The sequence below is a fragment of the Penicillium robsamsonii genome, assembly GCF_028829455.1.
Source record: "Penicillium robsamsonii strain IBT 29466 chromosome Unknown utg000001l_segment0_segment0, whole genome shotgun sequence".
Classification (NCBI taxonomy): Eukaryota; Fungi; Ascomycota; class Eurotiomycetes; order Eurotiales; family Aspergillaceae; genus Penicillium; species Penicillium robsamsonii.
In genome coordinates this window covers 7,283,191-7,307,560 of record NW_026643219.1, presented here as the reverse complement: position 1 = coordinate 7,307,560, position 24,370 = coordinate 7,283,191, and the positions used below count along the sequence as shown (strand labels likewise).

Here is a 24,370-nt window from a genome sequence, read left to right as displayed (position 1 = left end):
ATGTTTACGGATATTTTGTATGGAGATGCAGGAAAAGAAAAAACATTTTGACAGAGGTATCGCTGTTGTTGTACATGAAAAAAAATCGCAATCATGATGGATTTATGTAAATCAGTCACTCTCATCGTCGCTGCCGTAAGCCACTAACGGCCCACCAGTAGCTTTTGGTGCCTGGGTCGTTACTATTCCGCCATTAAGACCCCGTAGGGCTGCAACAGCAGAGCTCGAGAATATGCCATTACTCTCTGGCTGCTGCTCTTGTGCTGGGACCGGAGCAGACTCGATCATCATCGGTTGTGCAGGCGCCTCTAGCTGAGCGGCCTGGCTCGCATCCTCCAATTGCCGGGTTCTGGCATGCCACACATCATCTGGAACGTCATAGCCTTGTAGTCCGAAAGTTCCCTCGATCTTCTTCCGCTTCTTGGCCTCGGGATCTCGGCCTTCGATCTCTGCTACAAAAGCTGCGGGAAGAGCCCGGCGCACAGCCTCGGCAGCTTGCTCTTCTAACCGGCGTGCTTCGCGCTTCTGTGCCATTGGATTTGGGTCGACTGTTGCCCATCGTACGTTAAGAATTTCCTACTTGTTGTTAATACCTTTGTATCATATATCGCATCTCGCACCTCGCGGGTTGAAATATCGAACTTACCTCATGGTCCAAGCTTTGGTTTTGCATCGCAACCAGACTTTAGTCATGTGTTAGTTCGGTACACACAAAGAGCTTGGGGAGGGGGTTCTCACGCAAACTGCGCGTTACTTTCTGACGAGTAGGTCACAAAAGCAACGCCGCGTCCGGTAAGGACTCTTGTTCTTTCAATTTGACCCCATTCCGCAAAATGCCTTGAGCACACTTCCTCGATGTCATCGCTATATATTAATTAGCAAGAAGACGGAGTATAGCTTTTCGAGGTACTCACGTAACCGTAATCCGGCCCACGTAGATTGTCCTGTTTTGACGCGTGAACGAGCCTACTCCGGACATATCCTATTTCGAGTAGCATTAGCGATATGTTCATACCGAAGTAACACCTCCCGATCATAAAAACATGATACTCACTTCCTTGTAATCGCTGTGCTTGTCTCTCCCTGTAGTCTGGAGTCAGTCGCCCGTTTTCAATTATCAACAACAAGTTTGGAAATGATACTAACCAAAGCAGTCCATATTCGGATTGAACCTATAAATGATTTGATTAGCCAGATTGTTTTGATATCCGATAAGTCTAACAAAGTGAAAGAACCCTCGAAGCGTATACGGTATGGGAATCACACTAACATATCATGAATCGTTGGTAGACGATGGAGGTATTCACAATCCTGACCTTTCACGCAAACACCGCGCGCAAAGTGTATGCTAGAAGAAAAAATGTTAGTAAATGTCTGCTGCGATACGCAAGATAGCCACGAAAGCCATGAAGGTTTTCTTACCAGAAAAATGAGCCGGGAATGCGATCAGCGCGAGTATATCCCGAGTCACGCGCAATATTGCAGCGACCAGGCGCAGGCTGGCTGAGGCCATATTTGTCGTCGTTGTCGCCACTTTTGTTGTACCAAATATTATAGTCGAGTCCGGGCTGCTGCGCGGGCTCGGCTTTGACAGTTGACGGGTCGACTTGTATTCTCGCAGGGCGTTTCTTCCTGCGAATAATTTTGGTCTTCTTGACCGACTGGAGCTGCTGATCTCCTTGCAGAGTGTCGTCGGCGCCGGTTGTTGCCACGGTCATCTCTTCGGCATTGGGGTCACGGGTTTCGGGGGTGGTAGAGACGGGAGCTGGTGGCTCGGCAACCGAGGTATCTGCCATGGTCGCGTTTGTACGGGGAGGTTGAGTTTGAAGATTGAGCTTGAGCTTCAAAAAAAAGGTCGACGTCTTGGGCCGTTCACTGAGGTGCTTACATAAGGCTTGGCAAGTACTCACGTCGGCGGGATTTGGCATTTCCCTCTTGGAGGCACAAGCATCAGAGAAAAGATTTAGTGATTTCGCAGGCGACAAGCCTCAAAAACCGACACCATGGTGAACATTACGGAAAAGATTAAGGAGTATGTTTCTTGCTAATCGTTGAATGTCCCCAATTTGCTGATCTCTTACAGGATCGAGGATGAGATGCGTCGGACGCAGAGTAAGTGTTATCCTCCCTAAAATTATATCACCCCGCTAATAACCCCACAGAGAACAAGGCCACAGGTAAGATGCTCTTTTGATTGAAGGAAATTTTGATCTAATTTCCAATTTCCAAATCAGAATACCATTTGGGTCTATTGAAAGGGTATAGTTTTAATTCTCAGCATTCTATTTCAAACATATACTGATAGCATTTGCAGAAAGCTTGCCCGGCTAAGAGCCCAGCTTTTGGAGCCAGTGGGAGGTGCTGGCTCTGGCGGCGGCGCGGGATTCGATGTCAGCAAGAGCGGCGATGCACGAGTGGCTCTTGTTGGCTTCCCCTCTGTTGGAAAGTCCACATTTCTGTCTAAAATCACTAAGACCAAGAGTGAGGCTGCAGCATACTCTTTCACCACACTGACGGCTATCCCCGGAGTGCTGGAGTACGGTGGTGCCGAGATTCAAATCTTGGATTTGCCAGGTATTATCGAAGGTGCCTCCGAGGGCAAAGGCCGTGGTCGCCAGGTTATTTCGGCTGCAAAGGTGAGTTGATTTGCTTGTTTGATGGATGAGAGTACAGAAATACTGATAAGTCCTCCACTTCTAGACAAGTGATTTGATCTTGATGATTTTGGACGCCACAAAGCGTGCCGAACAGCGAGCCTTGCTCGAGGCTGAGCTGGATGCCGTGGGTATTCGACTGAACAAGGAGCCGCCGTATGTCATACCTTACCCGAAGTTTTACACAGACTCAAGTACTGATGCAATCTTAGTAACATCTACTTGAAAATCAAGAAGGCCGGTGGCATGAAGATCTCTTTTGCAACGCCCCCAAAGAATTTGGATGAAAAGATGGTTTACAACGTGCTCCGTGATTACAAAATTCTTAACTGCGAAGTACTCGTGCGAGATGAGAATGGTATGTGGCGCTTTGATAATAACTACCAGGCCAAATTACTGATTGCGGCGCCGTTGTAGCTACGATCGATGACTTTATCGACGTGATTATGAAGGACCACCGGAAGTACATCCGCTGGTAAGATTGACACCAATGATAATTCATATCCAACTAGCAAATACTAACCCTGCTTTTCTGTCAGTCTTTACGTCTACAACAAGGTTGACAGCATCGGCCTCGAATTCCTTGATGCCCTTGCCCGCGAGCCTTACACAGCCGTCATGAGTTGTGAACTTGACCTTGGTGTGCAAGACGTTGTCGAACGCATCTGGAAGGAACTGAGACTAATGCGACTTTACACAAAACGGTATGATATATCCATGGCTTTGATTTTCATTGACAGATCTAATAATTATCGTATATATAGAAAGGGAGAAGATCCTAATTTCGACGAGGCGCTCATCGTACGCAAGGACTCCACCATTGAGGATGTTTGTGACCAGATTCATCGCACAATTAAGGACACATTCAAGTATGCGATGGTGTGGGGAGCGAGTGCGAGACATGTTCCGCAGCGGGTAGGATTGTCGCATATGGTTGCTGACGAGGATGTGGTATCCATAGTGGCTAAGTAGAACCTAGGGGCCGAGAACTATGATGAAAATATTGACACGACTACAAAGAGCTTGAATATGAATTTATGGTTTTAATGCTGTTGATTCCATATACCATACATGAACCTATGAATAAAATATAAAGAAGACATTCACCCAAGCAACCAATTGAACCCAAAAAAAACCAGAACTCCTGCAAATACCAACCATTGAGATACTTAAGCAGCAGCGGCGGCAAGGGCAGCAGCGGCAATCACGTTCTGCTGGCCAATGGTGGGTTGAACACCCACACGCTCCTTGGCGAGCAGGTCAACCAGCAGAGGGCTGGGACGGCTGTCACGCTGGGGGAAGAGGCCAGCCTGGTTGTTCTTGTACTTCAGCACAGAGTCCAGGTAGATATCGAAGAGGTAGGATGAGTCGAGAGGACCTCCCTTGGCCTCGGGGTGGAACTGGGTGCTGAAGATAGGACGGGACTTGTGGATCATGCCTTCATTGCTCTGGTCGTTCAGGTTGATGAAGTAAGGCTTCCAGTCCGGGTGCAGGGTCGAAGCATCAACAGCGTAACCATGGTTCTGGCTGGTGATGTGGCAGCGACCAGTGCTCAGGTCAAGAGCGGGAATGTTGTGAGCCCGGTTTCCGTACTTTAGCTTGATGGTGCTGGCACCAGTGGCCAAAGCCAGGAGTTGGTGGCCGAGACAGATACCGAAAATGGGAACCTGGGAGGTCTCCATCAGACGCTTGAGGTGGTAGACAGTGTCCTGGCAGTGAGTTGGGTCACCGGGGCCGTTGGAGATGAAGACACCATCAAAGTGGTGGGCGACCTTGTGGATGGGGTAGTCGAAGGGGAGGACAGTGACGCTGGAGCCACGGCCGACCAAGCTGCGGAGAATGTTCTCCTTAACACCACAGTCGATGACAGCAACGTGAGAGTGAGGATCAGCAGCGGCAATGTGGAAAGGCTGCTTGGTGCTGACCTGGCGCACCAAGTGGATTTGCTCAGGGTCAGTGAAAGCCTCATCCTCGTTGGCATCGTACTCTTCGCCGACGGTGATACGGGCGAGGGAAGAGCCTTGCTCACGCAGGTAGGTGACAATAGCACGGGTATCGACACCGGAGATAGCAGGGACACCTTCGCGGGCACACCACTCGCCCAGACTCTGGACAGCGGTCCAGTGACTGTATTGTTCGGCGACATCGGCAACAACAACACCAGCTGCCTGGAGATGGGGGGACTCGAAGTACTTCAAAAGTCCATTGGGATCTTTCTCGGCGGAAGGAACACCGTAGTTGCCGATCAGAGGCTGGGTGAAAACCAGAATCTGGCCACGGTATGAAGGATCGGTCAAGGACTCGGGGTATCCAACCAGGGAGGTGGTGAAGACAGCCTCGCCCGAGATGTTGGAGCGGGCACCGAAAGACTTGCCGGAGAACATAGGACCGTCACGGATAGTGAAGGTAGCAGGCTCCATAGCGGCACGCTGACGCACAGTAGCCATGAAGCGAGCCTGAACAGGCCGCTGCATGGAGGCGAAAGCAGCCCGAGCAGGCATCGCTTTGAAGAGGTTGGAGATCATTTTTTTATAAGTAAGAATTGTAAATCAGAAAGCTTTATGCTATTCAGTTGATGTTGGCCTTCCAAAGGTGGTCCGAGATATAGTCCTGGGAGGTGAAGATCGAGGGTGCCAAACACATAAGCGCGACTGAGCAGGTGGCAGTCAGGGTATGGTAGAGGGAAATGGAGGGTTGCTTTTTAGCGGAACATGGAGAAATTTGGGTTTTTTGGAGTAGAAGGAAAATGGAGAAGAAGGGGAAACAAGAGGTTTTTCACCTCCGACTCCGTGGGCACGTGCCCTCACCGACATTGCCGTTGTCGGCCAATCGGAGCGCGTCAAAATTCTGCTACCGGTTCAGGGATTCTGACTCATCCAATCGCCACCCCGGGCCATTCCCGAGGTCGGCCCTGGATAATGATATCGCTCAGGCACACAGAATTATTTACCATTTTCAATGGGATCATCACATCTATATAACTTTGAATTGAAAGATAGGCAATACCAAATATTGAGGTAGCTTGATAATCTGGATTCTGTCGACTGCACACCGTACTATTGCCCCACCCAATGGCACATTGCAGTAGCCCTGCACGTTGGGCGCCATTGGCCACTAGGAGGTACTCAATTATTGATAGGTCTTCCGTGTGGGAACATGCCGTTCAATTGTACAATCTCGGTAGGTTTTGTTGTGTCACAGACGGGGTTCATTTAAGGGGTGACAGCCTAGTACTTAAGGGAAGCAACGTTGGCGTCCAAAGGCAACACAACGGCACATTATTGAAATCAAGGTAGCACCAGGTATAAAAACCTCTTTGAATATAAGGCAAAATGACCAAGACAGGTAGTTTCTCGTGTTCTCATTACAGGAATTAAACAATGATTCTATCTCAATATATATCCTATGCCCTATTGGCATTTCTCCTACCCTCGGCGACTTTTGGGCGCTCCGTTTTTTCAACCCTTGGAGACAACACCCAGGGTCCACTTTTGAAGTCAGGATGTGATGATGGCACTGGAATTGTTGACCCAGACGGAAAATGCAATGGCACTGGTGTTGTAGACGACCCAATACCCCATGACCGAGAAGGGTTCAAGTTCGAGAACCCATCCACAGATTGTAAATATGCGTCCCAGTACCACATTTGGGACTCATTCAAACACCTTGAGAAGGACATGAGCAAGCTATTCACGCTGATCCACAAAAATGTCAGCTTCACCGTTGTCGGGCATCACCCGATCGCCGGCCGCTATCACGACCTAATGCACTTTTATGTCAATGCCCTGCGTCGAGTCAGCATGTTATTTTTTGACCACGCAGATCTGTTCGAGATCCACCCTCAGGGAATCTATGGTGGATGTAACGCTGAATGGTCAGTGGAGGAGATTCAGTTCAAAGGCGTGATGAATTCCGGTGAGTAAGAAGATCTTCCTATCTTCAGCATTGCTGACCCACTACAGGCGACAAGTTCGATATCATCAATGTCTGGTTCACACGCTGGTATCGTGGCCAGATGGTCGAGATCCGCACGTACATCGACGCACCGATGATTATGGATGCGCTGCACAAGAACGAAATATGGTGGAATGGTACGACCCTACGGGATAATCTCCAGTATATGCCGGGGCCAGCGGGAATGCCAGATCTGAAGGAAATTGAGGAGATGATGGGATACCCGGATGGAAGCAAATACAAGGATTAAGCCAAAATGTGAATGGCGAAGAGAGGAAAAAAAAAAAGCAAGTGTACATCCGTGGTTGTAGTTCAAATTGGCAAGGGGAGATGTCTAATTTGCTTGGCACTAAATACCCATCCAACTCCCCGCGATGCTTCCCGTAGTTTTCCAAATATGTCCGAGTCAACGCCTCGCAAGCGCTCACGTTTAGCCTGCTGTTTGTGTCAGTCGCGTAAGCGAAAATGTTCAGGTGGACAGCCTTGTAGCACCTGCGCCCAAACTGGTGCAGAATGCCAATACAGTGCGCGCAAGAAACGCGCCAGATCCCATAGTCTGTACTCAGGGAGTCTACTTGACGAACGATCTACAAATGGCCGGTCCAATACAGTCCCCAATATTACTAGTGCCGCAGCCAGCCCTACGGTACAGACTTCTGCCCGCCGTACGAGCAGTTCAGAGGGCGTTGCTCATTCCCTACAGGCCAATTCTGGTGCTGCGTTTGTTCGCAAACTTGGGCTGAAAATTGACCCGGCGCATGCACCAAGATTGCAATTGTTTGCCTGGAATGTCGGCGCGAGACGGATGTCGCCAATAGTATCTTCGGCGCTTCCCTCGATGCCTGTCACAGCGTCGGCGCCGATGACTATCATCAAAATCATCTCACAGGAAGAGATGCGGCGGCTAGCAGCGATTTACTTCGATAAGGTCGATTCATGCTATACGTTTCTGGACCGGAAAACGATATTTACTCGAATCGCAAAGCGTTGGGAATCTTCGTCATCTCCCATTGATTCCGCGGAACACCCCCATGATGCTGTGCTATGTGGCGTGGCTGCCTTCGGATATCTATTTTCGCGGCGCGAGATTATACCACTGGAGCTTCGACTCGTTGAGACTGCGCGCATTCTACTAGATAAGAGTATACTCGCAGCGGAAATACCATCGGTCGACATAGCGACAGGCTGGGTGTTGCGTGCTGCGTATCTACGCATGACAGCCTCACCACATGCTGCATGGATGGCTAGCTGTACGCTGATGCATATCATCGAAGCTGCAGGATTGCACATTGAAACATCAGATCCAGAAGCAGCAGGCCTGCTTCAAGCATCACCGCCCGAGACACATGGTAGCCAAGATGGCGATATAGGAAGCCAGGACACTAGCGACCTGGAAACCCGGCAAAGGCTCTTTGGCATGGCTCGTCACCTTAACACATGGATTTCTTTCGACCTCGGCCGCTCCCGTGTTGTCCTTCACGGCGCCACAGCCCTATCTCCTACAAGCACACCCCCATCCCGCAAACCATCACAGCAAGCGCCACCACGAGCCCCACGCGCAGAACTCTTCCACCTCCTCCCACTCTCCGAAAACCTCGACCCAACAGGGCCGTCACCACAAGATCTCCCAGAACTCGAAACAGCCCTCACCTCCGTGCTGGACCTCCTTTACTCCGAACCCTCCCTAATCTTAGTCCAATGCAACCTAATGCTATGCATTTACCGCCGTCTCCGCGCTCTAAATCCCCACGGCCCATTATCCTCCAACCTCCTTGACCGTGTCCTTGCACTGGCTGGCCGCGGACTCCGTGCCGCACGAGATATGGTCGCCTCCACCTGTCCCTGGCACCAAGTTGCCAATGTCCCCTTTCAGGTCGTCTGCTCGCTTCTAGCGATTGACAATCGGGCTGCGTTGGCGCTGCTGGCCGATGCGATGCAGACTCTGCGTGAAGTTCTCGCTGCCTATGATACAGATTCTATGCGCGAGGCGTATTCTACGGCATACCTACTTATTGCGTTGCATCAGCGGAGAAAGGAGGATGATACCCGTGCTCTTGCCGAGGTGTTGCGGGTCAATGCTGCCGCTGCGGCACCCGTGGATGATCAGGCCGAGACGCAGATTGCACGGACCGCGTTAGCCGACCAGAGTCAAAGGCAAGAGCAAGCTGCGCCAGACACGCTGGTCACAGATGCGGAGTTCTCGTGGCTGGGTGATTTGATGATTGATATGCCTAGTCTGCAGAACTTTGATCTGGACCAATTTTTAATGACGGATGTTCCATGGCCTTTACCTGAGATGGGAATTTGAGGTCTCATCGGGGTTTGCACCAATATATTGTCCAAAATCCCACAATTTCCAGTTGCTCTTGTCATCGGGGAGTACCAAGACCCTTCCTTCCTAATCCGGACAGAGGCCAAAACTATAAACCTCCTGCCTCTTCTTTTCTCCTTTTCTCTCATCTTCTCCTTATTATTCTCTTTCAACATCAACATCATCTTTCTTGTATCCCACAGAGCAATGTGGAACGCGGGGAGATAGATGGAATAAATTGAGAATAGATAGCCATAGGTATCTCCATATGTGTAGTTGGTATATCACAAGAGACGTGAAATTGTAGCCCTGGATATAGTCAAAACACAAAATATCAAAACGATCAAAATGCCAATGAGTCTACGAATAGCACCTGTAGCCTTAAAGAGATGGTGTTGCATTAATATCGAAACTTCTCGAAACTTCCAAAGTCGCACACGTCAAGACTTGATCCTGACGTCACACACCTGGAGACTTGATCACTGACATTCGACATTCAAGTACACTCGATTTGGCCCTTTTGTTACTTCATTTCCTCTTCCTCTCTTTAAATCTGTGTTTTGCAAGGTTCCTTTAATCTATAATTCCTCCCTTTCCGCCTCGAACCTTCTACACCACTCACGAACTACACCGCATCTTCTCTCTTTCCCAGGATTATTTTTCCTGTCAGAAATCACCGTTCATAAGAGTGTCCCTCTGATTTGAGGCCGACCATTTTTGTAACTGCTTTTTCCTATTCTTCCCATAAGGCTCAATCTTACCCCGCACTATGGTTGCCGAGACCAAGCTCTACGACGCCTTGAGCGTCAAGCCCGATGCCACACAAGATCAGATTAAGAAAGCATACCACAAGGCAGCATTGAAGCACCACCCAGATAAGAATAAAGGCAATCCCAATGCCGCTGATAAATTCAAAGGTATCGTTACCCCGCATAATTTCGGATTATCACACATGACTAATAGTTTCTTTACAGACGTATCGCAAGCGTACGAAGTCCTATCAGATCCCGAAAAGCGCAAGGTCTACGACCAGTTCGGCCTCGAATACCTGATGCGCGGCGGACCCGCACCGCCACCACCAGGGGGAGGCGGAGGCGGAGCCGGCGGCATGCCCGGAGGATTCAACTTCGGCGGCATGCCCGGCGGTGGCATGCCTGGCGGTGGAGGAGCCCGGACGTTCCACTTCTCGACCGGCCCTGGCGGTGGTGGTGGATTCAGTTTCAGCAATGCTGACGACATCTTCCGCAACTTTGCCAAGGCGGGCGGGGGCGGGGGCGGGGGCGGCATGGGTGGTGGTATGGGCGACCTGGACGAGGAAGAGCTCATCTCGATGCTTGGAGGAGGGCTGGGTGGTGGCGGCGGCGGCGCCGGATTCCGTAGCAGCCGTCCGGGATACGCGAAACCGAAGCGCGCACCTACGCCTGAGCCGACTATCATCGAGAAAGACCTGCCCCCTAACTTTGGAGGAAATTTACACTGGTACCTCCAAAAAGGTCAAGACAAAGAGCAAAGCCTTCGACAAGATGGGCAAACTCACTACCAAGGAGGTGACTTTGGAGGCCAATATCAAACCTGGGCTGCGCGCTGGCTCGAAGATCAAGTACAGAAACATTGGCGATCAGGAAGAAGGGGGACGACAGGATGTTCATCTGATTGTAAAAGAGGTATGAGCTCGCTCCTGGCTACAGTGACAAAGATATTTGACGAACTATCACTAACAATTTTTTAACAGATCGACCATCCTACTTTCAAGCGTTCTGGTGATCATCTTATCACAACGGTCGACCTTAGCCTGAAGGAAGCACTGACAGGCTGGGATCGCATTGTCCGCACTATCGATGGAAAGTCAATCCGCGTGTCTAAGCCCGGTCCAACCCAGCCTGGCCGCGAAGAGCGCTACCCTGGTCTAGGCATGGTGAGCTCTAAGAACCCCAGCGAGCGCGGGGACCTGGTTGTCCGAGCCAACGTCAACTTCCCCACCAGCTTGACAGCCTCACAAAAAGACATTCTCCGGGATGTGCTTCCTTGAAATGATTTAATCTAATTGCATATAATTGGCGTTTGGGCCGAGACGGGGTTGGGGTATTTAATGACAATGACATGAACCTTTGTATGAGCTACTTTGATAAGCTCTTCTAGTTGAGCTAGAGCTAAGTCTTTACATATATGTGTAGTATAAATAAGTACAATTTGAGATCGACTAAATAACGTAATATGGATAAGTTGTAGTCTAACCTAATCTAGCGAATGCGGAGAAACACCTTGGAGAAATCAATTCGTCATTTCTGTTTACTTTCCTGACACTCCATGTCCCTTGATTTTTTTTAACCATGAAACAAAGAATCACCTTCATCCAGCGCGTCGATGCCGGCTTCGATCCGCAGCAAGCTGTGTTAACCGCATCATCCCTCTCCGTCCGTGACCTGGACGCCGCGCGGGAGGATCGCATTACGGTCGGACTGGACGAGCTTCCAGAGGAGGTGAGAGGGCATTGTTGATTTAAGAGCTTGAGGGCAGAGCAACGCTAACCTGATTATCTGTCATGTTTAGTTCCGTGCTGTCCTCGAGCAATCTCATGAGCTCCACCTCCGCTGGGCCTCCGAGAAGTCTTTTGATGCTGTCGCGCCATTCAGTAGCCGGGTTTCACCTGGTCTACATGTGCATTATACTCCGCTCAATTCGGAATCATCTTCGTGAGCTTATTTCTACATCTTGAGTTTGGGGGAAATGCGACTGACTGAGTTGGTTATCGATAGGGAGGCACTGTGCACGCTGCTCCGCACGGTAGTTGCGCCCAACAAAGACGCTCAATATAAGGATTGTTCGAAGCCGGAGGTATTTCACGACTGTTCCTTTTCCTCTGGGGATATTCCCTGACCATGTTCTGCATGTGTTCCATCTGACCCAAATCTGCTGTACAGGATTCGTTCATTACAACTCCGCTTATCTCGACACGATTCGCTTCCTCGGCCTCCCTACAATATTACACCCAACTCCCTTCCCTCCAGTCTCTAGTCAAATATATTCAGAACAATGTTTGTGATCAGAATCGTGCAGATGGCTCCGAGTGTCACAATCGGGCCAATGCTCTCCTCTCTGCAGACTCGGTCGATATCGACTATGACAGCATTTCGCACGCCTTAACTTTGTCCGGGCTCTGGACCAGTCCACCGACGGGCGGTTGGACGGATCAATTTCAGAAGCCAGCATCCGCTGCCGATCAAACTGAGTTCGGTCTCTTGGGCGCCGAGGCAGGGCTTGAGCCAGAGGAGGTTAAGATGGGCGGGCTATTAGCAGTTGTCGGACAGGACGAGAAGCTAAGTATGTGGCCCCGGCGTTTCTCATATCGCTTGCCTTTTGTCTCTTGTCTAACTCTGAGCATCGGGAATGGCTCAACTAACCTTTATACAGAACCAACCATGTTCTCATTCCCCTCCCGCCACCAACCTCTCACCGAGCCATCGAGCTACACCGTCTCCTTCGCTTCCCCAACCGGTCTACACCCAACAATGTCCATATCCATTCCCCGATCATCCCTCAAACGACCCCTAGCTCACAGTGACGCAACCTGCGCTCTACACACATATCTCACCCTCCCCTCCACCGTCTTCGGAGATCAATACCAGCTTGCAACAACAGATCCACTCTTCCTCGAGTCACACAATCTCGTAGCCCTGCGTGCCTTAGCAGGCGAAATGGACCTCGAAGCTCCTGACTGGGTTGTTCAGCGCTGGGGCTCAAACTGGCTTCTCGAACTAGCAACCCCACCAGAAGTTGAAGACACGGCTCGCAACCCAGACCCCTCAAATTGGACCGCCACTATTCCTCTGCACCTGCGCTACTTGCCACCCTCCGAGACAGGACACCGCACTGCCCACATTCCCTGGCCCGTCGTTTTCTGGGCTTGTACTACCGAGGATGGCACGAAGATGGGTGTGAACCCCTTCGACCGCAAAAATCTCGGCTGGGACGGCTTGTTCGGTCCGCGAACCATGTTCTACCAGCTTCAGCCCGCGGGTGATCGTCTTGTTGAGGAGATCGATGTACCGGTTCTACGAATTGAGGGTGGGGATAGCTACTTCCAGGGTAAATATATCGAGTTTGGCACCTGTGTGGTTATCTTACTTGGGTTCATGTGGGTGCTTTGGCGGCTTGTTCGTGTTGCTTGGTCGTCTGGCGTTGGAAATAGACGGGTCGAGGCTGCGCATGATAAGAAAGAATGATTTATGTGATGCTGAATGGTTTATTCACTAGCGTTGGCCCTTTCCCCGTCTTTTTTTACTTTTACTCTTGATCTCGGAGTACTCATTTTACCAGACTCTTGCTGATGATCTCTAAAGCATGGAATATTAGTATATTTAGAGCCACAATTATGATTCAACTTCATTAATGTTCGGATAGAAAATATGGAATGTAGTATTTTAATTTGCCAATACTTTCCAACTAGGACTGTCTATGTAGCAGTCTGATGTATAACGCTAGATTTCCAGAAGTCTACGCAACAAGTCCGAATCTAAGCAACTTCCCTACTAACTAGGTAGGTTGTCCATTTGATTGAACTTCAGTATACACAAGTGTGATGCAAAGTGATAGAGTGAAGTAAGATTTGATTGTGAATCTGTGAAAACGAGGGCAATCGCCATTGATATCCGGGACCTTTAGAGAACATTTTCGAAGGGCCGGATGCGAAAGATATCACGCCAGTGCCCAACCAAGCAATTGACAAATATGCCATACCCTCAGAATGGGATCCTGCAGCCGGAAGGGGTCCACAGTCAGTAAATGCAGGTTCTGGAACAAGAGTGGTCTCATCTGTACATAAGGGTGCTTTGCATAAGTCATGGCTAGGATTGGAGTGGTAGATGTTGCACAAGTCATGGTTTTTCGTCTCGTTTTCCTTGCACAATGGCATATTTAGCCAGCAGTTTGTAAGAAGGTCCAGTAGAGAGCCCATGGACATTTCACAGGACCCGCTGGGTACTGATTCCAGTCATATCCATGGTGGAGGCTTGATTTGTTCATCGATTTCTCGTTTCTTGGGGGTTGGGCGAGGATTGGGTGAGTGTCACAATCTGAAAAGGGCCTGGTTGTGGTAAGAATCCAAGTCAGCGAGTGTCAGTAACCAAGCAATGGATGTGGCATTGACTCAAGTGCACCATGCAGACTCATGAACTTAGCGTCTTGCATCTTCGTCCTCCTGGCAGAACTGTTCTCCATCCCTGTTCTGATCTTGAATGCCCCATGTAGATTGGTATCCACACATAAAGTCTAGCTCAAAGCACCACCGCAGCCGGTCGAATAGCGGGCACTGCATATCGGAAGTGATATCGTATGTCACCAACCGGCCTTTCTTGGCTGGACTCAGTCGAGGAGTTGTAAATGGCAACGGCTTTGCGAGCCAGCCAAACTGGCGTGGAGATGCCATTGTAGTCGTTGCAGATTGTTAGGAGTAGAGTGGTTTGTTGTCTATGGTATCCAACGTTAGCAGTTTTCATCTGGAGATGCTTGTCGCAGTGCCACATTTTCCGAGCCTGGCCGAATAGGGGACTGGTCGGTGCCCCTACATACTCACTGTGATGTAAGAGAGATCTGGTGCTTATGGAGATGTGTCTGTATGTTGTAGCAACGCGTAGTCGACAAGACAAGCGCAAAGACAGGAGCCTGAGATAAAAGCTAGAAGCACATAGGCCTGGAAAGCACTGTAGCTAGGCTTGATTTAACAAAGCGCTTCAAGTGCAATCTTAGAAGCGTAGGTAGCGTCAAACGCGGTTTAGCTATCCCAGGCCAAGGTTGTTTACACATAAGTCAAACTACTAGCTCACAGGTTACAGAGACATTTACAAAACATACACATTGAAGCATCTGATTAATACTAAGTTCTATTGTACTAGATAAGGACTTGCTTGGTTTCACCATAAAGGCTACTCATCCTAAGCACCACGTAAAGGTGCAAGTCTTGCTCATGTGTTGCACACAGGTCCCGGGCAACTAGGCTGGGGCAGAATGAAGGCGGGGCCATGGGGTCTTGATGCGGGGGAGTCGGAAGCCCCCAATGGTCAATGGAGAACTCAAGGAAGGACAGTCTGTATCCGCAGAGGTTATAGGGGCTAGCCACAACATACTTCGTGCCATTAGGCCGGGGCCGAAGCGCCAACCTAGTTTCAGCCTAACCTAAGCCGCAGCAAAGATCCGAGTGGGAACTGAGGAAAGAAAAAGAAGAAAGAAGAGAAAGTGGGAAGGGGCAGGTATTTATATTATCCCAGTGGCTGCAGGCAATGGGGGAACTGGGTAGGTGACGAGTTATCCCAAATAGGAAGGCACAGGTGATTAGGAAGGTGCCTTCCTTGAGACTCTGGTGTTATTAATCAGGCAGTTCTTACCTTTACTATCTTCACCGCAATCTCACGGCCGTGAGCCTATTCATGAGGGAGTCTCATATTGTTTCAACCGATTGTCCACCCGGGATTGTCTGCCGACTTATGCCTACAATATGTAGCTTCCAGCAAGAGGCAGTACACGCGCAACTGCTCATTACATGACTGGACTCTAAGATGAGTACTCCTTGGGACACATACGCATTTCTTCAAAGAGAGCTCGTGTTCGGATTTGACGAGGACCGGATAACATTGGCGTTGTCACATTACTTCATGGTGTACATACACCCTAGTAAAAGGATCATGTTCGAGACACACGCTAACTCTCAGACGTTACCAGGAGACTACCTGGCGGAAACCTGGGACCCGGTTTTCAGAGCCGCCACCTGCGGGCACCCGTCGAATCGGGTTCGACAACGGCTCGGGCCGTACCCACACGATGCGGACCCCCCGAGGTCCATGCGATGCAATACAGGGCTGTCATGGCTCGTGAAACCCCCGGATCCTCTTATCGTGCTCAGCATGCGAGACACCCACTTGTGTGCCATTCGTGATCTTCTAGGATTGATTCAGCCCCCACCGAGGCATCCGGCCACTTATTACGGCAGTCTTCAACTGCCAGTGCGCCATAACAGATTTTCCCATAGTAAATTTTGACCTGGCTCACCGCCGGTTTTCTAATCTATATATAGTTCAAGTATCACAAGGATTACCAGCCTCTTAAGCATTGAGTAGTCTTTTGAGTTGTCTTTCAGATAGGTTTGGATATTGCTTTTAGGTGGCTTCTTTCAAGATATTTTCTTCCCCGTCTTAGTTTTATAGGTAGATAGACGGCCAAAAAACACGGGAATACATTAGTGTATTCAGATGTAGGGAATAGTCATATTAGACAGTATATTACAGGCAAAATTGGTTATGGCGCACTGGCAGTTGGAGACTGCCGTACAGATATGTTTCGAGGTATGTGCCTTGGCTGCAGGCGAAGAGCGAATTGGATGCCGAACATGCGAGGATATGGTCACACGAGAGCTTACTTATAGAAGGATACACGTTTATGTATGTCATCTTATGAATGTGCCAGTAAGATACATGAGAAGCAATAGTATGCATAAAGCTTGTATGAATTCTACCTCTACTTTTCATCCACAACAATATAATCATGAATAACGGCAGTGCCATTCACCACACTTGCAACCTGGTCTTCAGTGCATGTCGACTCCAGAGCAAGGATATAGCAGACCGGATCCGGGCTCTCCGGGACCTTGTTCTTGATATGCCAAGTAGACGCAGGTCCCTGTGTGGTATATGAGCCATTACGCGCAGTATTGATCTTGCCTGTGGCCAGATCGCGGTTGAAGAGCGAGCGGTAGAAGATCTCATATGCAGTCTGTGGCTGGTAGGCGGGGACTTCATGACCGGCATCATAGACACGGGTGAAAGAAAAGTTGCCATGCTGCCGGACCTGACCCCCAATATACGAGGAATTCGTACGTAGAGGTGTGTACCCAGCAGACCGGAAACCAGAAGCACCAGCATGATTGACCAGCAAGCTGGCATCTTCGCCACCGATCCAGTTGCAAGCGTAGTCGCTGTCACCGTAGACGAGAGCGACCTTGATACCGGAGTCGAGCACGTACGCCAGGTCTTCGAGGTAACCATGCACGTCAGAACGCGGATAGTCTCCGACAGATTTGAAAGCGTTGTAGGCACCGTTGCTTGACTCAGTGAAGTTAATCGGGACGCCCAATGCGCCTTGTACCCAGTGCTGATTCAGCCAACCCAAGTAGTAGGATGGTGGGAAAGGGTCTGGGTTCTTGTGAGTGATGTCGTAGTAGCCGCGTCCCGAATATTCTACGTATGCACCTTCGACGTTGTTACTACAGAACTTGTCGGCATTGTGGCACGCTTTGTTGACGGTTTCATTGTTGCCATACATTTGCGGGTCGCCCTCTGCGGCCAGCGCGCGACAGTGCATGATCAGGTCTTTGCATCCACCAGGGCGACTCCATGCTTCCATGGCATTATCATATACGGTTTTGTTGATGGTCTGAATGTCGTAGGTATTGTTGTATGCCATTACTGGGTATGTTGGTTCCTGTACTAGGAGATCGATGCAGCCGTTGATAATGCCTAGTGTATCCAAGTGAATGTAGTGTGATGCCCCCGGGGTATCGATGCTGCCATTTTTTATCTTTTCGTTTTGCTCTTGGAAGAAAGCAGTAAAAGATGGGCCGTAGCGACCGCCGTATGACTCAGTCCAGATGCTGACCCGGTCATCATGGGGCTTGTAATATGGAAACTCGGTGAACCAGGTTTGAGCAAAGTGCCACAGTGACCGCGCGGAGTTCGCGGTACTATTGGCTACCGTCGACTTATCTTGGCTAGCCGTCGTGCCGACATAAAATGTGTTATTCTGCTTGGGCACCCCCGCCCACTCCGACAAGTTCCAGGCACCTTGGACTTGATCAAAGGTACCGTTGGTAGGGACATCATAACTGAAACCGACCTGGTTTGGCTGGTCAATGTACAGCATATTGACATAGTTATTCCAGGACCAAGGGTTGAGCTCTGTGGAATTGGAATCCTCGTTGACAATACAGGGTCCATTTTCCTGCATGAGGCCAATCATAGAGGAACTTCCAGGACCTCCGTTCATCCATATGGACAGTGGTGCATTCTTTGGGTTATGACGAGACTCAAAAAACCAGAAGAAAGTATTGATCGGGTAGTCTTGATCAACATTCACATCGTCCAGAGAGCCTGGGGGTAGATGAACGTAGCCCGAATACGATCTCACCCCTGGAGTTGTTTCGCAGACCCCAGGCTATGTAATTTATCAGTACAAGATTATGTGATGAGGACGACCATACCATCTTCGGATAGAAATTTTGAAAGGAATCGCACCTGTTTGTATGAAATCTTCACACCCTTTTGATGCTGCGATTCGACTACCTTCACCCCATCTGGTATGGGCGGAAAGTACTGCGCCGCGGCAGTTGCTGCCAGAGCGGCGGTCCACAGAATAATCATAACCTGAGAAAATTGGGGACAGCAAAAGAAGAACTGGAGAGAAGAGCTACGAGAAAATGTATGGGCATCTATGAATCGTAGATAGTAAGTTAAGTGTAAGCGGGATGAGGGGACCTCGGGAGGCTTGGAAGTGCCAAGACAACAAATACCACCTGATATTCAATGCCCTAGCTATCTTTCACCCATACAAATTTGAACATATACATCATTTACTACCCGATATCTGTGATAGAAGATCATAAAAATAGAGAACTTTTAACGTTATATTGCACTAGCATAAATTTAGACACCTTGGGATAGGAAAAGTTCAACATTCTGTAGTTCCCAAATGAAACCCCAAATATCTTCGCCTTAAAAGTCCTTCATATTTCAAACGATCTTGACATGGAACAAGTACCGTTGACGAATCTGCGCTGGACTTTTTGCGACATACTCAGAGTGGTAAAGATTCGGGGTGTCGCTATCAGTCCTTGTTCCGGCCTGAACATCTGGCACCTTGGACCCCTTGAAATCTGGGTGAATATACCCAGCATCACGCCAGTCTCTATGAATAGTGCCGCCAATAACCTTACGGGAAAGCGCCGAGGATTTTCCCAGCTCGACTTCACATAGCAACATCAAGGCTTCCCCTTTCAGTCGGCAATACCCTGCCGATTTTGTAGATATGTCGGCAAAGAATACCCCAGGAACGAAGTGCTTCCCATCGGTACTGACAATTCCATCGCCACGCAGCCCTTGAGTCAAGATCCCTGCAAAGTTGCTAGACATCGAACCATGCCACAGAAGTCGCCGGTCTCCAATTTTAGCAAGGTTTGCCTTTTCCCACTGGGCGAAACGCTCTGCTTCGCCGGGACGTTCGAGACGGAACACGCCGATGACCTCCTAGGAAGGTGAGAGCGTTAGCCTGGGCTTCTGCTAGCGTGATTTGAGCAAAGCTTGCCTGGAATTGATACGGGTGGCTTGGGCTTGAAGACTTTTCAAGATACTCCCGGAGCATCTGGAACTCTGTCGAGTTTCCCCTCACTGTCAACAAGGTCAGCTTCATACTTTGGTATTCTGAAAAAGATGCAATAAATTAGAGCAGGAAGGCACAAAAGACGAGATACCTGGGAGCATTTTTGCCAGACCAAGTACTTGGGATATTTGGCTCATGGCTAATGAGGCAGACTGGGAATTTCTTTCCAGAATCTGGCTAGCATCACGCAACTTGAGTAAGAGTTCGAGTGATTCTAGTTCCTGTCTGACGGTGTCATTGGCGCCAGAAAAGGTCCGGTTTGTGAGAACCAGGCTTTCGTAGATCTTGCACAATCTCTTTTGTACTTTAGAATGTTTGCCAGGCGCCAGCTCAGGGTTTGTGAGTTCCGTCAGCTTGCCCAAAACTGCAATCCCAATTAGGAGCTTATTCTTGTCCATTTCGTTCATAAAAGAAACACTCCGCCCGTGACTGTTTAGCACATTGAGATAGCTCTTCAAGTTTCCTGTTGTGAAGATGATTTTCAGAACATTTTCAACGCTTGCAGGCAACAAGCTGACCTCGGTGGAGAGGATGGGAACCTCCCTATGATGCATTTCAAGAAAAATCCAGCCTTTCGAAGTGGGAATACCATGTCGGTCTTCCCAGACTAGACCACTGAACAGCTTGAACGTCTCTTCAAACGTATCCTTGGCCGACTCAAGGGTTCCCACATTTCCAACTACTTTTGATTCCTTAGATGATCCAAATTGGTACTGCAAGCTCCAGGCGTGGAACGCTTGTGACTCGCGATGAACGAGCAGTTGGAGACGCAAAACTTCGACTTGTTTTTTCACACCATCTCTGACCAACGTGGCATTCCATATCAATCCTGCATCGTCCTGCCAAACGGAAAGCGTAGTATCTAATATTAAAAAAGTGTTAGACATCCAAGTGAGAATATCATTCCACATTACTAACTCGGTTTTGGGTATTTTTTGTCAACCAGTTCGATCAGAAGCATGAGGTTGATCTGTTCTTCATCCTTCGTTTTCTTCAAAGGGCCGCCTTCGTCGTCCACAAGCGAAGATTCTCGCTCACGCTTTTTGCCTTGGGCCTTGATGTCTTTGTTTTTCTCCTTCATTATGTCCTTCTGAACACTCTCCGGAAGATGTTTTTTGATCTTCTTGAGCAGCCAATCCATGTCCACAATTTCGCAATCGTGTAGTTCCTGAGCCCGATTGACTGAAACGAAATCATCCCGTTAGCTGACGCTTCGATCAGGGGATGCGAAACTTGATGATACTAACTCTTTTTCGACTTTCTCTTGAGATAATTTTCTGTCGTCACCAGATGAGTACATTCACTAATATTCATCGCGGCAAACTTCGCACCACATCTTTCGACCAGCCGCTTGATTTGTCCTAGATAACCGGGTGTCACTCATCAAATTATATCTAGAAACTCCCTCTCCTTTGTTTGGTTTTACTTTGCCATGGGGAAAAACATACCATGTTGATATCCAGGGATTGTCCCACTGGCACCGATGACCAACCCCTTCATATCGCCGGTTAGCTTGTCTATGGGTTCGTTGGAAGCCATTCTGCCCGATGAAAAATATTGGTACTACTTGTAACTCTATGAGGGCATTCAAAAGAGAACCAAAGATAAAGGGAAGTACGCATAAAATTAAATACAGAACATCGTTGTAGATGAAGCTGGTTGCCCTTTTAAACCATTGGCGCACCACGATAATGGCATTGTCAAACAAACAACCAACAAAGACATCGTCATATACCTCTTTCAGACCCCCAGACTTCTCCTCTGAGGCGGAGGAATGTAAATCATCTACCCCAAAACATCTAGCCTAGGTCGAGTGGCTTATCGAGAACGCTTCTCTGCATCTATCACAGTCAAATAGCAGAAGCTAAAAAATGTATCTTCTAATACTTGCAGGAAAGCAGTTTATGGTGAGATTGCAATTTGTTGATCAATTTCCAACCAAAGCACAGCAACATCCATTGGATAGCAATTGGTGAGATCAGGCTGTCCCTCTAGATTCGAAAATAGAAACCACCACAAGAAACACCATATCACCCTTCTAACTTCATCAAACCACGAATCCGATTGACGTTGACAAGGAACCAACTAGTTGCAGGTGAAATAGTTGAAAGCTACAGGAGATCCAAGCTTGATCTCCTCTGCCCAAGCATCAAGATCATACCGCATGCGATTCGAATTGCTAACATTTTTGCCACCGGCAGGTGCATAGGCCGTGAGATCAAAGCCTTCAGGCTGTTCGTACAGGAGAAAGAGGTACCGATGGGGTGCGCTGATAGGAGGGGGAGCAGGGCCGATGTAATTGGCGACGAAGGGCGCATCGAACTTGAGTGCACCCTCGCTGGTGACCTTGATATCGGACTGGATCCAGTGAAGTATGGGGCTCAGGATCACGAAAGAGGGGAAAGGTGCGTCAATGTCTAAGCTCACAACCAGGTAGGTGCTGGTGGGGTTAGCGCCGGCAAAGGAAAGCTTCGGGAGCTCTTGGGCCTCTGGAAGGTTTGTCAGTTAATAGTTCAATTGTCTGTCACACGAGTTGGAAAGAGAAGAGGAGACGAGGTCAGGGAGTGGGCTGGTCCTTACCATTGCGAGGAAGCCATTTTCCTGGCTGCACGTTCTCATGGATACCAATAGTCAAGCCAAGGACCTTTGTCTTGTCCTCGATGAGAGAAAAGGCCGCTTTGACGTGGTTATCCGAAGGCATCTTGAATTGTCGAAGGATGTGACGAAAGGATGAGATCTTAGAGGTGTTTTCTTTTGCAGGAGAAGAGTGTCCTCCATGTCTGGGCTTCTAAAATAAAGTTGCACAAGCTTTCGGACTTAGTACGGAGATATGTTTTGACATCCTTCCTATTTAGGTATGTACACCTTGGCATGCATTCTTGTTCTGTCCATGTGTCGAACCCCTTTCGATACTCATTGTCATAATATAGCTCATCTTTTCAGGTTTGGACACAAGTGTTGTTATCCTTTTTCTTTGGCATTTTTCTTGCAAATTGAAATTGATGGATTCTGGTGAAAAGAACTCACTCCTCGATCACCTTGGTAACCATAACTCGCACACGGGCACTTCCCTCATCGGGATATGGGGTTCCAAAATCACGCGCAAAAGCAATATCCTTCTCGCTTGTCTCAAACAGTTCCATGTCAAACCGACGAATAAAAGTCGCTAGTACAAGAAATAGCTCCGCATAGGCCAAGCTGCAATATTGAGTCGATTAGAGATTGTGATGGGAGGAGAGGGGTTCGAGTGACATACTTCATGCCCAAACATATCCGACTGCCCTTGGAAAAATTGACCATATATCTATCCAGATGTTCCCCTTTCGCAGCGGCCCGTAGCCACCGGTCTGGGTCGAAGGTATGCGGATCGGGGAAAATCTCGGGGTCAGTGAGAACGAAATAGTTGGTCTCACTGACTGGTGTCTAAATTTTAATGTCAATATACATTATGAGATAGGAGCTAGCAAAAATGGCTTCACATACTCCAGCAGGAATGGTGTGATCCTTGTAGATCAATGCTTCATCAGGTGCGACCCGAGCCGATCGGCTTGAAATTCCAGTAGACACACGTAATATCTCCCAAACAAATGCAGACTATAGAGTGAGGATAATTAGTCGTAAGTCTACAATAAGACCACCAAAAGACGCATTATCAGCCATGGAAAAGAGGACTTACCAAATATGGCAGCTGTTCAAGCTGCCTCCATGTTGGTCGGGACTCAGGAGTGGGCATCACCGTCCGCAGTTCCTCTCGCAACTTGGTTTTGATCGACTTATTTTCCAAGAGGCGAAATGCTGCAATAGATAGCGATCGGGCAGTTGTCTCGGTGCCACCGATGATCATAGAAAATCCCTCATTGCTGAGACGAACAGCGCCGCGCATATCCTTCGGCATACTGGGGCCGCACATAACTTCCATGACGGAGCGATTTTTCGAGTTTGTCGGCTCGCTTTGCAGGAATTCCTCTGTCCGACGCAGAAGGTCCAACTTCTGGCTCACTAGTGCATACGCGAATGGGTCAAGCTTTTCGAGCAACCACAATGGAAGCGATTCCATGATAGTTTGAAGGACCGGGAAAAAGTACATGATGTGGCTGAATTTGAACAGTGCGTTGACTCCGTCCCTCACACTCGCGTTGAAGTCATCGTGGTCAAGATTCCCACTGTTGAACCCAAAGGCATATTTGTGAATGACATCGGAAGTCAGTCCAGCAAAGCCAGCATCGAGATCAATGACTTTATGGAATTCAAAGGCGCGCTTGAAATGATTGTCGAGTTTGTCAATATTTTCATATATCAAATCCTCTATGTTGGAGACAGCCTGCTTTGAAAAGTGTCTCTCAATGTGTGAACGCCGCTTCCGGTGGTCTTCTTGGGAGATACTAGCAAATGCAGTATCGTCGAGATCAAATCGAGCGACCAAAGAAGCGGACTTTTCACGTTTGCGCTTACTAGAGGCATATATCTCATCGTAGTAGCTAGAGTCCTTGATATGCACCTCAAGAGGGGTAATGCGTATAATGGGACCTCATGAAAAATTAGACTGATGATACTGTGTGTGCCTGGTATAAATCACCGTATATCTCATGTAGCCGCTCCATCTCCCAGATGAACATTCCTCCCTTGATCACATTGAAATAAAATTCATAGCCGCTTGTGATAGCTGCAAGTTTGGGCCCTGGAATTTTGCTGAGAGGGTGAAAGTACAGCCGATAGATGCTTTTGACGGCAATGTATATTACCAAGCCACCTACTCCCAGTGCTAATAGACTGGCCATATTCCAAAGTTGCTCAGGGAATGCAAAAAACTTCAAAGTAAAAATATTTGCAAAAGAATGGCCCGTCTCAGATGAAAATGAGGAGACAGAAGGAATTGGGGCACACGGGACTAGCGCCGGGCTAGTTAAAAGACGGGGTACTTGGTAACGCCAAGAGGAAGAAGGCCAGCATACATCAGTGGCTGCTGTACATGGCCCTAACCCACATTGGATTTTTGACCGCTGCAACAACGGACTAGACGCCTATATTGTGA

General features: G+C 48.8%; 12 protein-coding genes across 12 annotated transcripts; 5 read left to right on the top strand and 7 right to left on the bottom strand.

Annotated features, from left to right (window-relative positions):
* Positions 1–111: 111 nt before the first annotated feature.
* cwc2 (active spliceosome conformation promoter CWC2) lies at positions 112–1,796 on the bottom strand (the record flags this gene model as incomplete). The annotated part of the gene is made up of 8 exons (XM_057227103.1): positions 112–576; positions 647–683; positions 739–864; positions 915–982; positions 1,055–1,083; positions 1,147–1,172; positions 1,271–1,348; positions 1,423–1,796. 8 exons carry the CDS (start codon positions 1,794–1,796, stop codon positions 112–114), a joined length of 1,203 nt encoding a protein of 400 aa, XP_057091119.1.
* A 207-nt stretch (positions 1,797–2,003) lies between these two features.
* Positions 2,004–3,626, top strand: N7447_002827 (uncharacterized protein; the record flags this gene model as incomplete). The annotated part of the gene is made up of 10 exons (XM_057227102.1): positions 2,004–2,032; positions 2,084–2,112; positions 2,163–2,177; positions 2,235–2,259; positions 2,315–2,636; positions 2,701–2,810; positions 2,867–3,012; positions 3,072–3,129; positions 3,194–3,358; positions 3,419–3,626. 10 exons carry the CDS (start codon positions 2,004–2,006, stop codon positions 3,624–3,626), a joined length of 1,107 nt encoding a protein of 368 aa, XP_057091118.1.
* A 197-nt stretch (positions 3,627–3,823) lies between these two features.
* Positions 3,824–5,179, bottom strand: cpa1 (carbamoyl-phosphate synthase (glutamine-hydrolyzing) CPA1; the record flags this gene model as incomplete). Its single annotated transcript, XM_057227101.1, has 1 exon — positions 3,824–5,179. The coding sequence occupies one exon, from the start codon at positions 5,177–5,179 to the stop codon at positions 3,824–3,826; it is 1,356 nt and encodes a 451-aa protein (XP_057091117.1).
* Positions 5,180–6,034: 855 nt separating this feature from the next.
* On the top strand, positions 6,035–6,858 carry N7447_002825 (uncharacterized protein; the record flags this gene model as incomplete). The annotated part of the gene is made up of 2 exons (XM_057227100.1): positions 6,035–6,569; positions 6,617–6,858. 2 exons carry the CDS (start codon positions 6,035–6,037, stop codon positions 6,856–6,858), a joined length of 777 nt encoding a protein of 258 aa, XP_057091116.1.
* A 147-nt stretch (positions 6,859–7,005) lies between these two features.
* On the top strand, positions 7,006–8,916 carry N7447_002824 (putative C6 transcription factor; the record flags this gene model as incomplete). The annotated part of the gene is made up of 1 exon (XM_057227099.1): positions 7,006–8,916. The coding sequence occupies one exon, from the start codon at positions 7,006–7,008 to the stop codon at positions 8,914–8,916; it is 1,911 nt and encodes a 636-aa protein (XP_057091115.1).
* A 772-nt stretch (positions 8,917–9,688) lies between these two features.
* N7447_002823 (putative DnaJ domain protein Psi) lies at positions 9,689–10,948 on the top strand (the record flags this gene model as incomplete). Its single annotated transcript, XM_057227098.1, has 3 exons — positions 9,689–9,836; positions 9,894–10,519; positions 10,652–10,948. 3 exons carry the CDS (start codon positions 9,689–9,691, stop codon positions 10,946–10,948), a joined length of 1,071 nt encoding a protein of 356 aa, XP_057091114.1.
* A 301-nt stretch (positions 10,949–11,249) lies between these two features.
* Positions 11,250–13,142, top strand: N7447_002822 (uncharacterized protein; the record flags this gene model as incomplete). Its single annotated transcript, XM_057227097.1, has 5 exons — positions 11,250–11,399; positions 11,470–11,612; positions 11,676–11,754; positions 11,841–12,240; positions 12,331–13,142. The coding sequence occupies 5 exons, from the start codon at positions 11,250–11,252 to the stop codon at positions 13,140–13,142; spliced, it is 1,584 nt and encodes a 527-aa protein (XP_057091113.1).
* A 950-nt stretch (positions 13,143–14,092) lies between these two features.
* On the bottom strand, positions 14,093–14,344 carry N7447_002821 (uncharacterized protein; the record flags this gene model as incomplete). Its single annotated transcript, XM_057227096.1, has 1 exon — positions 14,093–14,344. The coding sequence occupies one exon, from the start codon at positions 14,342–14,344 to the stop codon at positions 14,093–14,095; it is 252 nt and encodes an 83-aa protein (XP_057091112.1).
* A 2,081-nt stretch (positions 14,345–16,425) lies between these two features.
* cp1 (putative carboxypeptidase S1) lies at positions 16,426–18,323 on the bottom strand (the record flags this gene model as incomplete). The annotated part of the gene is made up of 2 exons (XM_057227095.1): positions 16,426–18,117; positions 18,198–18,323. The coding sequence occupies 2 exons, from the start codon at positions 18,321–18,323 to the stop codon at positions 16,426–16,428; spliced, it is 1,818 nt and encodes a 605-aa protein (XP_057091111.1).
* A 369-nt stretch (positions 18,324–18,692) lies between these two features.
* N7447_002819 (putative poly(ADP)-ribose polymerase PARP) lies at positions 18,693–20,419 on the bottom strand (the record flags this gene model as incomplete). Its single annotated transcript, XM_057227094.1, has 3 exons — positions 18,693–19,205; positions 19,458–20,200; positions 20,257–20,419. The coding sequence occupies 3 exons, from the start codon at positions 20,417–20,419 to the stop codon at positions 18,693–18,695; spliced, it is 1,419 nt and encodes a 472-aa protein (XP_057091110.1).
* Positions 20,420–21,423: 1,004 nt separating this feature from the next.
* On the bottom strand, positions 21,424–22,039 carry N7447_002818 (YbhB/YbcL family Raf kinase inhibitor-like protein; the record flags this gene model as incomplete). Its single annotated transcript, XM_057227093.1, has 2 exons — positions 21,424–21,827; positions 21,919–22,039. The coding sequence occupies 2 exons, from the start codon at positions 22,037–22,039 to the stop codon at positions 21,424–21,426; spliced, it is 525 nt and encodes a 174-aa protein (XP_057091109.1).
* A 322-nt stretch (positions 22,040–22,361) lies between these two features.
* Positions 22,362–23,954, bottom strand: N7447_002817 (cytochrome P450; the record flags this gene model as incomplete). The annotated part of the gene is made up of 5 exons (XM_057227092.1): positions 22,362–22,536; positions 22,595–22,761; positions 22,822–22,932; positions 23,015–23,865; positions 23,915–23,954. The coding sequence occupies 5 exons, from the start codon at positions 23,952–23,954 to the stop codon at positions 22,362–22,364; spliced, it is 1,344 nt and encodes a 447-aa protein (XP_057091108.1).
* Between the last annotated feature and the right edge of the window lie 416 nt (positions 23,955–24,370).